At 35.8% G+C, this 14,712-nt stretch overlaps 3 protein-coding genes across 3 annotated transcripts; all 3 read right to left on the bottom strand.

Moving 5' to 3' along the window:
- Positions 1–2,023: 2,023 nt before the first annotated feature.
- On the bottom strand, positions 2,024–4,273 carry LOC106355890 (transcription factor MYB114-like). Its single transcript, XM_022689434.2, has 3 exons — positions 3,676–4,273; positions 2,784–2,913; positions 2,024–2,617 (listed from the first exon to the last, which is right to left on the bottom strand). The coding sequence occupies exons 1-3, from the start codon at positions 3,794–3,796 to the stop codon at positions 2,125–2,127; spliced, it is 744 nt and encodes a 247-aa protein (XP_022545155.2). The 5' UTR covers positions 3,797–4,273; the 3' UTR covers positions 2,024–2,124.
- Positions 4,274–5,773: 1,500 nt separating this feature from the next.
- Positions 5,774–7,743, bottom strand: LOC106450913 (protein C2-DOMAIN ABA-RELATED 2). The gene is made up of 3 exons (XM_013892724.3): positions 7,006–7,743; positions 6,456–6,551; positions 5,774–6,362 (listed from the first exon to the last, which is right to left on the bottom strand). The coding sequence occupies exons 1-3, from the start codon at positions 7,114–7,116 to the stop codon at positions 6,042–6,044; spliced, it is 528 nt and encodes a 175-aa protein (XP_013748178.1). The 5' UTR covers positions 7,117–7,743; the 3' UTR covers positions 5,774–6,041.
- Positions 7,744–10,122: 2,379 nt separating this feature from the next.
- Positions 10,123–13,778, bottom strand: LOC106397998 (ethylene receptor 1). The gene is made up of 7 exons (XM_048735962.1): positions 13,618–13,778; positions 12,497–13,418; positions 12,056–12,424; positions 11,361–11,618; positions 11,156–11,283; positions 10,896–11,084; positions 10,123–10,821 (listed from the first exon to the last, which is right to left on the bottom strand). The coding sequence occupies exons 2-7, from the start codon at positions 13,403–13,405 to the stop codon at positions 10,464–10,466; spliced, it is 2,211 nt and encodes a 736-aa protein (XP_048591919.1). The 5' UTR covers positions 13,406–13,418; positions 13,618–13,778; the 3' UTR covers positions 10,123–10,463.
- Between the last annotated feature and the right edge of the window lie 934 nt (positions 13,779–14,712).

Raw genomic sequence — 14,712 nt, 5'->3', positions numbered from 1 at the left:
TCGAATTAGAACACATACATCTATGTCACCATATGATTTCACAGAAAGAAAATGTTTTTTACAATTAAAATTCCGAATAATAACACTCGCAACTGCTTTGACCAAAATTTTTCTTTTTACATGATAAATTAAATTGACACCACTGGATAATTTTGTACTGGGAGCTACAAATTGTTAGGGAGCGTGAACTTTTGTTAATATTGAGGAAATATTTGCACTGCATCCTTTTCAATGATAATTCACATACTTAACTAAAAAGTGCAAATATATAACAATACAGTGCAAATATATACTCCCTCCGTAATGTCAACAAATTATAATTTGACATTACATAAATATATACTCCCTCCATAAGTTCATACTTCTCAGTGGAAATATTTGCACTGTATTGCTATATATGGTACAATATCAACAAATTATAATTTGACATTACATAAAAAGGTCTATGGTCGACTAGTCAACAAATCTATTCATATGGACATATTTTCCAAAGAAGCTGGATTCAGTGGAGTTGCTTGCATGGATAATTCACTTCACTGGTAATCAGAAGATGACACCAGTTAGACGACAACAGTCAACAGCTTTAAGTTGTATGTCAACACTTTTGCACAAACATGATATGATTGCTTAAAGAAGGACTTGACAGTCCACACTTCCAACGCCAAGCTCTCAGTGCCATGCCTAGAGTAACTGGGGCCTAAGGCAAAAACTTATTCATTTTATATTAAAATAACACAAATAGTAATATGAGTGCAATAATAACTTTTAAAATGTAAAAAGTAAATAAAATAATTGTTATTTATTTATTTATTTGGTATTTCATATTTTAAAATTATTTATATGAAAAAGAGAAACATTCCTTGCTCTTATACAAACTTCTAATGGCAAAGGTTATAAATTGTTTAGTGGGAATTTATCTATATATATATAAATAGAAAAAGTTTTCAACATTAAAAAGATGGTTGGTGTCCACAATAATAAATAAAAATAGAGATGAATGTTTGAAACAAAATTATTAAAAGAATACATTGTTTTTTTTTGGTAACTATATTAGCATTTTGCTTACGAGTATTGGTAAATCTGAGGCCCCAAAATTAACAAATATGAGAGCGCCCCAAGGCCAATGCCTCAAAATTTATACCATAGGCACTCTCTGCAAACTTTATCCCGACATCCTCACCTACAAAATAAAATAAAATAATAAAAAGTTAGAAAGAGAAGAGACAAAAAATTTTTTTGATAAATGAGGAGAGAAAAAGTTTTAATGGGGTTCTTGCTTGAGAAACCCTAGTTACTCTAAACATATTGTTTTCTATTCAGCTATTAGTCTAATTAAACTAAAAGAGCTAAGAACATACTTGTCTAAATAAAATATCAATACTTTTATTTTGTACGTTCAAAAAAAATACTTTTATTTTCTAAGAACTCCTACTCAGGGATAATGGTGCTCATAAAATATTTTCCAAGAAGAAAATCTATGTAAAGCAACAACACATACTTAGACGTTGATTAAAGTTGGCAAACTATTTGCAAGAACATTATGCTAATTATTATCTAATCAATAATTACAGAAAAAAATATTTAGAAATACATTTAGAATACCATGATTAAAGTTGGCAAACATTTTCATTTATAAAATATTAAATTAAAAAAATTATAATATCAAAATATTATATTCATATTAAAATTATATTTTAAAAATACAATTAAAATAATACTATACTTAATTAAAATATATAAATTAATATATATATAAAAAAAATTAGATATGATATATTATTTTAAATAAAAAAATATATATTTACTATATATATATATTATTTATAAATGAACCAATTATATATGAATCATTTAATGTTATATCAATCATTTTAATAATTAATGAAGCATATAACTTCTGCATCATACTGTTTTTGAGCATATTGCTAAGAATTTTTCATCAGTTATACCAATTGGGGCCTTGTTTATCATGACACATTATCCTTTCATTTGCAAAAAGAAAAAATATATATATATATATATATGTCAGAAACATAAGTTAATTGGTTTATTTAGAAACAATACACAGTAAATGCAAAAGTCACAATGTCACGCACAAGCACAAACAAACAGTGGAAACACTAATCAAGTTCCAGTTTCTCCATCCAACAGGCTCCAAAGTTGCTCAACGTCAAACGCGGAGGTTGCGCCCTTTTTTATTGCTGTAGTTTCTGGAAAGAGCGCAGCTGGATCTTGGCTCTCATCTAGCAAACTTTCCCACCACCTATTCTGACCATCCATTAAATGACTAACAAGCTCAGATTTATCATCATCTTTGTTACATGTGATTATATTTTCAGAAACATTATTAGTATCGTTGTGTCCAAGGCATAGAGGAACAATGTCAGCTTCTGGCATGCCATTATTATGGCTGCAGCCGCTGTTAACGGTGAAGGATCGAGGTCGAGGTTTGAAAACGTCGATTTTTTGGGCTGGTGTGGTATAAGAGCAAGGAATGTTTCTCTTTTTCATCTGGGTCTTACAACCCGGTTCATGTTTCTTACTCAAATGGGTGTTCCAGTAATTTTTGACGTCATTGGCGGTCCGACCGGGTAATCTACCAGCAATTAAAGACCACCTAAGCATGCATTTGAAAAATTAGGGATATATTTGACTTAGTAATGGATCATTTACATATGAAATAAATTTAAGTATTTTTATCAAAAAAAAAAAACAAATCAAATGATTAGATTAGACCGAATGAGGATACGAAATACAGTTGAATTTGTGTCTTGAATGTAAACCTGTTTCCTAAAAGCTTATGAAGGCGAATAAGAAGATCAACTTCATCGGAGTTGAGTTTTCCTCTCTTGATACTTGGCTTCAAATAGTTCAACCATCTTAGTCTACAACTCTTCCTGCACCGATTTAGACCTACAAAACCAATAATTGACATTTAATATTATTAAAAGAACGAGCAAAAACTGCATTCGCTTCTCCTACTCCATATGTTCCTAAAAATAGGATGTTTTACTGAATTTTGATGTTTCAATTATCCAATATATAAAATGTTTTCAATTTTTTAGGTAACTTTTACTTTATTAAAAACCGTGAACCCAATCATATTTTAATAGTCTATTTTGTAATTGGTTGAACACCATTAATTTATAGTTTTAATGATATTTTCTAGACAAAAAATAGTTTTCTTAATATGTATGCTTCTACCAAAATATCTTATAATATTTAAGAACAAAGGAAGTAAAATTTAATCATGAAGGATCAAAGTACACCAGAATAAACAACATATTCCACACAAACACACGGGTTCGTGCAGAAAAGTTCACTAATCAAAAAAGCTCTTTCTCAAAAAAAAGAAGAAAAACGATGAATCAATAAAGAGAGTTGACATTTTCTCGCTTTGTAATTAAACATGAAGAACGCAAATGTTTTTTTTTTCATGAAAAACATTAGAACATATGAATCTATGATTCCTTCATTAAAACGAAAAGAAAAACAATGATTGTGTACCCCGGTGTTAATTAATTTCCTAATACTAGACAGAGAGAAAGAGAATAAATGTACTGAAAAATAAAAAGAATATACGTACTTATTAGTTATATATGTGTGTGTGTGTGTGTGTGAAAATTAATAAAAGTAGCATACCAGCTCTTATGTTATCAAAAAAAAAAGACATACCAGCTCTTAAAGGAACTTGGTGCCATTTCCCTTCTCCATACTTATCAATGCATTGCCTCAAGAGATTATCTTCTTCAGCAGTCCATGCACCTTTTTTCAACCCTTGGGACGAACCCTCCATGGACCAGCTATAATTTTAGAAGTATCTAACCAAATTTTATTTTAAAAAGTTATACGTAAAGGCAGGCTTGAGGAAAAGGGTTTCTATTGTGGCTTGACAAATCCTTCGAGGACTTTATTTATACACGTGACGGGCAAAGAGAAGTGACGTGCATGTCTAACATCCACATTTTTGTCGTGTCTTTTTTTTTTAACAACTTCCAGGGTACGATGCAGAAACAAAAAAGGTTCATAGCACATTTTGTCGTGTCTAATTTGCTAATTTAGTTATTTATGTTCTGCTACTGATTCAAACTAAATACAGAAAAGGTTCATAGCACTTAGTCCATTTTCGTCATAGCATAGCATATCACTTAGTCTCTTCATATTTTTCAGTACTTTAAAGGAAAAACATGCCTCTTAGCAAAGTTAGCAGAAAGGACGATTAATGATTGGTGGAAAGGTGGTTTATATGATTAAAAGAGAGAACAGCTTCATGCACCAGAGTTAAAAACAGAATAGAGAGAGAGAGAGAGAGAGAGAGAGAGAGAGAGAGAGAGAGAGAGAGAGAGAGAGAGAGAGAGAGAGAGAGAGAGAGAGAGAGAGAGAGAGAGAGAGAGAGAGAGAGAGAGACAGGGACAGGGAGACAGAGAGACAGAGGGTTGATGTATGAGTACACAACTTGATAAGTAGCGTATTGTTTTTCTGTCAACAAATGTATGTAGACAAAAATCAGCTACAATAATTATGAGTACACAAATCACTATTTTGCAAATTGTTCCGTATTTAAAGTGTCTCACATTGTGAGTATGTACTTTTGGCTAGGGAGTTCAGAAATATGTAACTTGAACCTCATTTGATATTAAAACAATAAGATTTGATGAAATCCATCATAATCGTTTGACTACAAATTTCATATTTAACGTTAAACCTGTAAAGATTGGAAAGCAAAGTCAACTCTGGAGTGATTCTTTTTTGAAATTTGTAAGTATCTCTTGGTATGTGCATGTATTTACCACAGAAGTAGCCTACATTATAGTTCTTACTGGTTTCAGTTTCACAATAGATGATCTTGGTTGATATCCTACTTCCTGTAGTATCAGACGCAATCTCTCAAGTCTTAGCCGGAACAAACTCTGTTTTTCTGTAGTTTTCCACTGTAACCGAGACACAAAGTTGGACTTGCCTACCCTTCTAACAGAGAGAATCTTCTCCAGATTCTTGGTTCCACTATTCAGCATGTGAATCTGCTTTCTAGTTTCAGATTTTTTTAGACAGTTCTTCCTTGAGTTTCTCATTCATCTCATATGCTTGTAAGTGACCCGTGACTTCACCAAAATCCATTGTGTCAGTGTCTAATGCAGTGTCCATAGCTGTCTTCTTGGATTTAACTTTGAGGGTAAACATCTGAGAAGTTTCTTCCAAGCTTTTTGTCTTTGTATGTCTTTCCCATTGTTTGTGCTTCATATTTGCTGTTGCACTCAGTTTTCCACTGAGTTCCTCAAATGATTAATTCTCATCCATCTGCGGATTTTCAAACTTAGATGCAAGCATATCGATTCTTGATCTTTTCACATTTGATGATCACCATTTGTCATTACTAAACAGGACCCGAGCAAGTCTCTCTTTCAATAAGATGCAATTAAAGTGTTGAAAACAAAAACAAAGGTCAGAAACACATAAAAACCATATCGTTGATTCAGTAGCTTTTTTACATTTATCATAACAAGTATGCTGAAATCTCATCTCTGTTAATCCTGCACAATGGTATCAACAAAACAAGTGAGAATAATGAAAGAAAACAAAGTACAACAAGTCAAGGAAGTTGTTGAAGTTAACTGTTTATTTTGAATTGTTCAAGTTCTTGAAGTTGCTTGTTTCTTTTGCTAAAATGTGGTGTCTAGAGTGGTAGCTTTATGGGGCTTTATAACATGTGTAAGGGTAGAGAAAACAGAGTTCATTACTCTGATTTTCTTATATGAATATGTAGTAGAAGATGTTGTGTAAAATGAGAGAAAAAAATCAGTTTCTCCATCTCATCTTATGCTATCTACTTGATTTCATCTCATTCCTTGTTTCCTCTCTCTACAACAAAGTGTGTTATGTTTTTCTTGTTAGAGTAAGAACACAAAACCAGAGAAGAGTTTTTTCTTTTCAATTTATAAAAAAACAATTGGGGGAGTTTTGGTTTAAAGCCCATAACTCCCCCACGCCAGCTTCATAACTAGTATATTTTCTAACAAACTTGATGTAATAAGATAATAGATCTAGTAAGCAACATCCTCATGCTCATTTATACTCAGAAGACCTGAGACATCGATCCACTCAAGTTGAAGCTCGACCTCTCCACACTCAACGTTCTGGAGCTTAAGGAACATATTCTGGACAATCTTTCCATTGTTCCACACAATCTTGCTCTCTTCTGATAGACAGTTCTGCCTGCTTGCCTGTATCTTCATTATTACAGTTCCTTCGGGGAGTCCTCTGAACTGGTTTTGGATCCTGATGGCTTCAAGGAATGGATCAATGTGAAAAATCGCATCTCCCATCTTATCATCCCTTGAGAACCAGTCCCTATCGTAAACCATCTATATCATCACAAAAAAAATACACACTTTCTTGTTATGTTCTGTTCTGTTTCTCAAAACTTAGAGCAAGTTGTTGTAATATGATCCACTTACGATTTTGATAGGAAGAACTGGATCAGAAATAGAGAGTGTCAAGTCTTCGTTCCATTCTGGATTCAAATTCTTTTTCACCACACGAGTTCGTAATTTCTGTGTCAAAAGAAGAAAAACATAGCACCATATATTCAAGTGTAAATTTGTACATGTAAAATAAAATTGTTCATTTTATATGGTTGTGACAAGGTCAGAAACAAGAACTACTATTTTGAATGATAAAATCAAATCCTAGGAATTTCTCATTAGTAAAAATCAACTACATTTGACATGTTGATACTTAAAACTCGCGTTGCATCAAACCTATAATTTAAACACGTATGTATGTTGTCTCTTTTTTTTGGTCTCATTATAACACGATAAGTTGATTATATTCACTTTTTAACTGAAATTCTCTCATCAGATACATCAGAAAATCTGAGCAGCACAACCAGATTGGTGACCAAAAAGATCCATATAAAAAAAACGGGACAAACTTGAATATATACGGAACCTAAGAAACTGAATTACAAACTCGAAATTCGTGAAAAGTTAGGAGTCTGGAATATACCTGTTGGCCCATACGAACAATGACGTAAGGATCGCTACTTTTGGAATCTCTAATGGCGAGATTAACACCTCTAATCACATGAAGTCTTAGAAGGCCTAACATATTCTCCATTTTGCGTTTTTTTCCTCTCTCTTTTTTCAGAGTAAAAAAGCTTTGGTATTTCCTCAGATGCAGAAATTTAGATTATAAAGAAATTGACTTGACCGAAAATTTTGTAATTGACTGACATCGTAACCTCTGAAGTGACTTGCTTCTCTTATAAGCACCTCATATTCAGTCAAAACCAAAGAATAGGTCTCCTGTTCTATTTTTTCTTTTTTCGAAATTTCTTATATTTACGAATTATTTAATCATATTTCTTTTATAAACTGATTTATTTCCTTAAAACGCTAGAATGTGTGATAAAAAAAATTACTTTTCATATTTAGCTTTATATATATAGATATGCCTAAAACGATAACATTCCATATTACCTCCATATACCTTTTGGTTCTTAAAGTTTTTACTATGACGCGGTTTGCACGCGTCAATCAGTTCAGATGGTGTTTAATTCTGATAATGGTTCATTAAATAAGTGCTTAAACCCGAGAAAAAAGAGCTGTTAAATACGAGTATAGAAGATACATATTCGCATTAGTAGAAAAATGAAAATTTATAAACAAATCATAAATTAAAATATCAATTATTATAAAATACGTTACTGTAATTTGTAAGCAATAACAACAATCAAAAATGGTTTTTAGTGATAAAATACTCTTCAATCTAATTTTGAATTGGAAAGAAATCCCTTAGTTAGCTTTTACTTATAAACTGTTAATGTATGTCATTCTCCTTTTACAATTTTATGACAAAATGTGATAGACCTTAACAATTAATAACTTAAAAATTAATGACGTAAAAAAAATAATAACTTAAAAATTAATTGGAGGATTTTTTTCTTATTCAAACATAGTTGAAAATTATTATTAATAAATGTCATTTTTGACAACATAAAAATCATTTTTGACAACATAAAAATCATTTTTATAAAGTCAGTTTAAAAAAGAAATAAAAATTAACTTTTCTCTAAATATGATTTTCTGCTGACTAAATGACTGTAAACTAACTATAGGACAATGAAAAGACAAAAAAAAAAAAGCTATAGGACAATGGTAGCCTCAGTAGAAAAAGAATAGGTTGCAGAACTAATTAAAGAAAATTCCGCTATCGACTAGCAATTGTCACAGATTATACAAAAAAAGTTATAGAAAAAAAGTTTGGTTATTGATGGTGACCTTTTACCAAACGAAAACTTTCGTTGATTGTCCGGCTTGGTAAAAAGAAAAAACTTTGTCTAGCTAGAAACTTAGATGAAACGAATTTAACGAAACGATACAGCTGCGGGTGTTCTTATATGCCCCCACAAATAATATGTCGTTGATTATAGAGAATTTTACTTTGGGAGACACAATTTGAGTTTTCAATTACTCTAAAAGACACATTTCTAGTTGACACACTTTTTCTTAGCAATTTTACCAAAATAACCTTCAGTTAATGAGATGGTCTCTTTCGTTAGACTTTCTAACTAGACATAACCAATTTGCTTTTTGTTTTTTTTTTAAACAAATAAACTATCTTTTTTTATCACCTAATAATTTTATCTCTTCAAATCCCTAAAATGACAAAAGACTCACAAAGAGAACCCTTGGCCCCTTTCTCCCTCGATATCTTTTCGATCTACAAATTGATCTATGACATCAGATGCAAGAGAAATTGAATCTTAATCTTCTAGATCTGAAATCGTCTCTAATTTCCTAATCTCCCTTTCGTGATTTTCTCGAACTCTATTTCTCTCCACCGCCGACTGTTCTTTCTCGCCACCATTGTTTCCCAGACAATCTTCAACTGCGCCCTACATTTCGGTGAGACTGCACTCTAGACACTTACATAACACGACGCTTCATCATACAAACACTCTTTCACCGACTCTTTTTATTTTCTTTCTCAGGTCCCACTTCTGCCGGAGGAACAAGAATCACTTGGAAGCCACTCCCCTATCATTAGCCAATATGCCACACAACACAATCTCCACCCAGACCAAAGCCTACAAGATCACACTCGAATTGTTGCCAACATCGGCATCCATACTCTCACTGACCACCAGAGCCTTGACCACAACACTCCCGACACAACAACACTCCCCCTAACCACGAGAGTCTCATCCACAACACACCCGACCACCACAACAATCACACAAACCACGAGAGTCACATCCGCAACACACATGAGGACCCCCAATCCAACCACTAATAATGGGAGTTTCATCACCGTTCTAGGTATTGACTACACTTTGGTCGATCACCGTTCCACTACCCAGAACCCGTTGCAGCTTATGCATCCTTGTAAGCAGTAGCTATTATGTATCTATCTCATTAATGTTGTTGATGTTGTTGTCGGGGATATGTGAGGTGCGGATGTGACTGCTGTGGACAGAGGATGTGTGGATGTGATCGGTGTGGACGGCAATTGTGTGGATGTGGTGGATGTGGACATCAGGTTGGGGGGGGGTGGTGGTCAAGTGCGCAATGGTTAGATAAATGGTAGTGAGATGAGATATGGATAACTATGAAGATCCCACCTTTGTCTTCCATATTCTGGGTATTTACGAGATCTCTATAAGATAATTGTTTTTGCATTTTGTAAACGTTTGTATTTCTTTTCATATTATACAATTAGATTTTGTTCAGATACTTTTTTGTTATAAACCAAAAGAAAAATCTATCGTTAGATCTTGCGTCTGTAAATAGATCCAACGTTCCAAAAAAATCACTTTTACCCATATATCTACTTTTTCGTTTTAACTTTTATTATTTATTGCAACTAAAAGCAAACTTAGTTTCATTATGCTCAACTTACGTTTTCTTTCTTAAAATAAACACATTTCTCTTTAAACAAAAAGTAGGGTTATTTCTGTCCACAAAAAAACAGCTGTCATGAGAAAGTGTGTCAAAGAGAGAATGTGTCTCTTTAGGTAAATGAAAGACAGATTGTGTCTCTCAGTATAACTCTCTCTTGATTATACCTCATAACACTGCATCCATAGTTCGAGTAATATAATAAACTTTCGACGTCAAAAAAAAAAAAAAAAACACCGCATCGATATTATACATGTACGCAACAGAGGTCCATTACTTAATCCAAATTCTAATAACAATGTAACTATATATATAAGGATACACCACAAGTCAGATAGACATGTTACCGTCAACATCTTGTTCCTTTGTAAACCGGAACCCGACACTGTCCGGTCTAGTTTTTTTTTTTTTTTTTTTTCGTTATTCCCTCTGTTTTTATAATATCATCCAAAACGCTCTCCCCCACAATCTCTGTACGTACACATTAACCAGAGAAACATCAGCTTCCGATGTTTTAACGAGGGAGAGAAAGCCGGGACAGTGTCCCTCTCCGGCAACGTCCTCTTACATGGCCTCGTACAGAACCCGATGTTCTAGAAGATCAGACAGAACGTTTCTCATGTTGTCTAGCGACACGGGTTTGAGCAGCACGCCGTCTAGACCAAAGCTCATGCATCTCTCCTTTGTGGATTTATCGGTGTTACCAGTGAGCGCCACGAGCAGTGGCCTTTGGTGGCGTTTTGTGAATTTCTCGTGTATACGGAGAGCGATCTGGTAGTTTTCGACCCCGGGGGTGCACACGTCCATGAAGACCACTCTGTGCTCATGGGATACAACTCTGAGACACTCCTCGCTTGAACTCACCGTGGCCACTTCGCATCCAAGGTGTACAAGAAGTCCCTTCGTCACCATTCTACTTACCCTGCGAACCAAAGCAAACATCAATCGCTGATAACAAACAGCAGAAAGATAGAACTAATAGGCTTTAATACTAACCCATTCTCATCCATGACAAGAACCTTAAGTCCAGCGAAATTAACATGCTGTGGGTTGGCTGGAACTTTTGGAATGCCAGACTGTTTAGATTCGTTTGAAATCCCAAGTTTAACATCAAAGATAGCAGTGCATCCTTTTCCAACACCTTCGCTCTCAATCCAAATGTTACCCTCCATCAGATTCACAAACCTTTGTCATATGAGCAAACGTTTATCAGTACCATAAGAAAAGAAAAAAAAGGATTTTAAATAGGGCTCAACCTCTTGGAGATGGCGAGACCAAGCCCACTACCTCCCGAGCTTCTGGTCGCTAAAGACTGTGTTTGAGCAAATTTAGTGAATAGCTTGGGAATGTCTTGCGGATTTATTCCTGCTCCCAAGTCTTTTACCTACGGTTGAATAATCGTCAATAGTAAGATCTATGAGAGTACTCTCATCTGTGGTTTAAGGGACCAAAGATACTAACCTTTACTCTCAAGTAGAAATGACTACCAGTTGGCACCACAAAGAAGTCAGGAGGAGCTCGGTTGTCTGACTTTGTGACAAGAGCAGTTACGGAGATGCTACCTTGTTTTGAGAACTTCACAGCGTTACCAACAATGTTTAATATTATCTGCATTAGCCGTTTCTCATCCCCAACCACAAACTCTGGCAAATCTGGTGCGAGATTTAGTGTGATGGGTAATTTTTTAACAACGGCTATAGGCTTTATCAGATTGAGAACCTGCAACAAGATTCAGAAATTTCAACCAAAATATTATAACTTCTAAAACATGAAGCTGTTCTAAAATATACAAAGAATGACATGCCGGAGTAGGCCTGCGGGTTTGAACCAATCCGAACCAAAACTTTTGGTTACAAATTCGGTTTATTCGGTAATTGGTTAGTTTGGTTTTTCAAAAAATAAAATAAAAATTTGTCAACCAAATTTAAAACCGGTCTAACTGAATTAACCAAAAATTTGAACCGATTTAACCAATCTAACCGGCATTACCCAAATCCGAATTTAACCAAAATTTTAACCAAAATATAATCAAAACCAAAAACTTCAATTAATTTCGGTAAAAAAAAAAATCAAACTACCCGACTACTGAACCGAACTTTTTCCGGTTGAATTCAGCGAACCCACAGGCCTATGCAAGAGGAAAAGTATGGTGTTACCTCTCTAAATAAAGTATGAAGATTAAATGTCCCGAGCTCAAGTTGAAGACTTCCATCTTCTAGCCTTGAAAGATCCAAGACATCGTTCATCAAAGTTGCCAAAAGGCTACTGCTTTTTAGCACCGTCTCCACCATCAATCTCTGTTCAGGTGTTAACTCCGTTTCTTGAAGCAAGGAAGAGAGCGCAATGATGGCATGCATAGGCGTCCGCATCTCATGGTTCATAACCGCCAGGAAATCATTCCGAGCACGGATCGCTGTTTCCGCTTCTCGTCTCGCTATATCAAGAGCCACGTTCTGCTCCATCAGAAGGTCCCTAGCTCGCATCGACTCTTCAAGAATCGCAGCATGCGAGAGAGCTACCGCCACCTACAATAAAAAAAAAGAGTTCAGACAAGCTCACCATAAGACATAAACTGAGCTCCAAAGCGTGTACATTACCTGATCCGCAACGACTTCGACTAGCTCCAGCTCATGAACATGCCACTGCCTCGCACTATCCGAAGGAAGCATCAACACCATAAGAGCGTATCGCTTCGTCGAAAGCTCAGGCCAATCATTAATCTGAAAATTCGAAAGGTGAAGAAGCGGGACCCTCACAGCCACCACCTCCCCGAGAAGATACTTCCCGGAGACAGGTCTCAGCCTCGCCACAGGGGAGTTAGGAGATATCTTCACAGCTCTACTAGTCACAAACACTTGGTTAATCACCGGCAACTGAATCGGAACCGTGTACTCAACAGGATGCTGCTGACGAAGCGTATACGAAAGCTGCAACTCCAAACCAGTCCTAGTGGGCATCCACAACGCACACTCCTCCAACGCCAGCGTCCTCCCGAGTTCAACTAGTGTGGTTTTCAAGATCGTGTGCCTATCCAACGTGCTTCTAATCTCATGAGTCAGCATCCTCACGTGCCTCCCAGTCTCCTCCTGCGTCCGGATCAATCCCATCTCTCTGTCCAGCTCAGCAGCCTTGTTTTTCAAGAAGAGCTCGCGCGTCTTGACGCTGAGGAGGTCGGGGATGATGTGGACGAGCATCAACGCCGTGGCGCAGGAGACGACGGCGGTTAAGACCTTGGCGGTGGTCATAACGAGGGCGACGGTCCGTGAATGGGTGGTGAAGGTCCATAGGTTGATGAGGTGGGTGGCGCCGCAGAGGACGATGAAGGCGCCGAACTGGACGAGGACCCACCTGTAAGGGAAGACGGCTGATTTTTTGACGAAGTAGATGAGCTCGAGGGGGATTGAGAAGTAGGCGACGGCGATGAAGAAGTCTGAGATGTATTGGTACTTCATTAGGAGCTCGTCCGCTGGCCATTGAGGCTCGATGCAGTTGCAGACTTCCATCATATGTGGTTTGAGACTGTAACAGAATCGAGAAATTAGGGTTTAATATGTAACGGATCAAACTCGATTAGGTTCTGTTTCGTAAACGTGAGTAGCTGAAACAGAAGAATTCGAATCGGAATCGATAGCTTTATATACAGTAACAGTTCGTGATAACATTACAGAAGAATTAGATTAATCAATCAGTTTACTATGGGATCGGAGAAGAAGCTTACTTGATCGGAAGAATGAATCGAATCGATTTGGGATTTTGAGAGAGAGAGGACGGAGGAGGAGGAGGAGGAGCAAGGAGAAGAAGGCGTTGGCAGCCTTTTTTATTAAGTCAAAAGAAAAATGGTTGTGTTGGGTTTAACACTTCTCTCTTTAACTTTTTTCTTTTTGTAACTGTGACATAATTTGTTTTTTTTTTTTTGGTCTAATGTATATGAATTTGTTGTCTTTTTAATATGTTATGATGATTAATTTTTCTTGGATTAATTATTAGATGGTAAGAAAATTGAGATAATTCGGAAAGAAATCTCCATGCATGTGCTGGTGAAAGAGCTTAGGAACAATGTATACACTTGTGTGTTAGGTGTAGTGGAGTAAAAAGTATGAGGGGAAAAGGAAAGAAATGTATACACTTTTGTGTAAGATCCAGCACTCTCTCTAGATCGACGTTTATCCTCTTCCATAGGATCTATTCTTTAATCACGCCTTCTTCAGTTATTACTACAGTAGTTATAACCTCGTCACGTTCCTTGGTTTCTTCTAGTACTTTGACCCATATTTTTGCTTGATAACTCCATATCCTTGAAAAATAGTTTTCCTGGCTAATTTCCCTTTGTCTTGGAACTTTTGACTTGGTCCTTTTACACTAGTCATAGTCACTCCAAATTGTATTTTCTTTTGATCTCATGAGCGCTCTCCTGTTCTGTAATTGTTGATCACTTCAACATTTAGACCTCCATGATCTAACAAATATATGATTAGTCACATAGACTTTTATTTGCATTTTATATCTTTTCTTCATATTATCATATATGACTACCTGACTCTCCATGTCAGAACACTTAACTTCAGTTTCGGGCAGATTTGTCTCCATGTCAGAACACTTTACTTTCAGTTATCAAGACGGCATTGTCTCCGACTCCGACAACATGTGTCTCAGGTTCTCGTCAACTGCTCCGAGACTCTTCAACATTCCCCCGACTAAGTAATCTCTTGTGTGGCTTGAAGTAAACGAACTGCTTGACATATAAGAACCAGCTGAATATGCATTAAATTAGCCATCCCCACCAAGAAGTCCACCTAAAATGAAAACAAACCGG

The sequence above is a fragment of the Brassica napus genome, chromosome A7 (assembly GCF_020379485.1).
Source record: "Brassica napus cultivar Da-Ae chromosome A7, Da-Ae, whole genome shotgun sequence".
Taxonomy (NCBI): Eukaryota; Viridiplantae; Streptophyta; class Magnoliopsida; order Brassicales; family Brassicaceae; genus Brassica; species Brassica napus.
The sequence above is the reverse complement of the archived record's forward strand: the minus strand, read 5'-3'. Positions and strand labels throughout refer to the sequence as shown.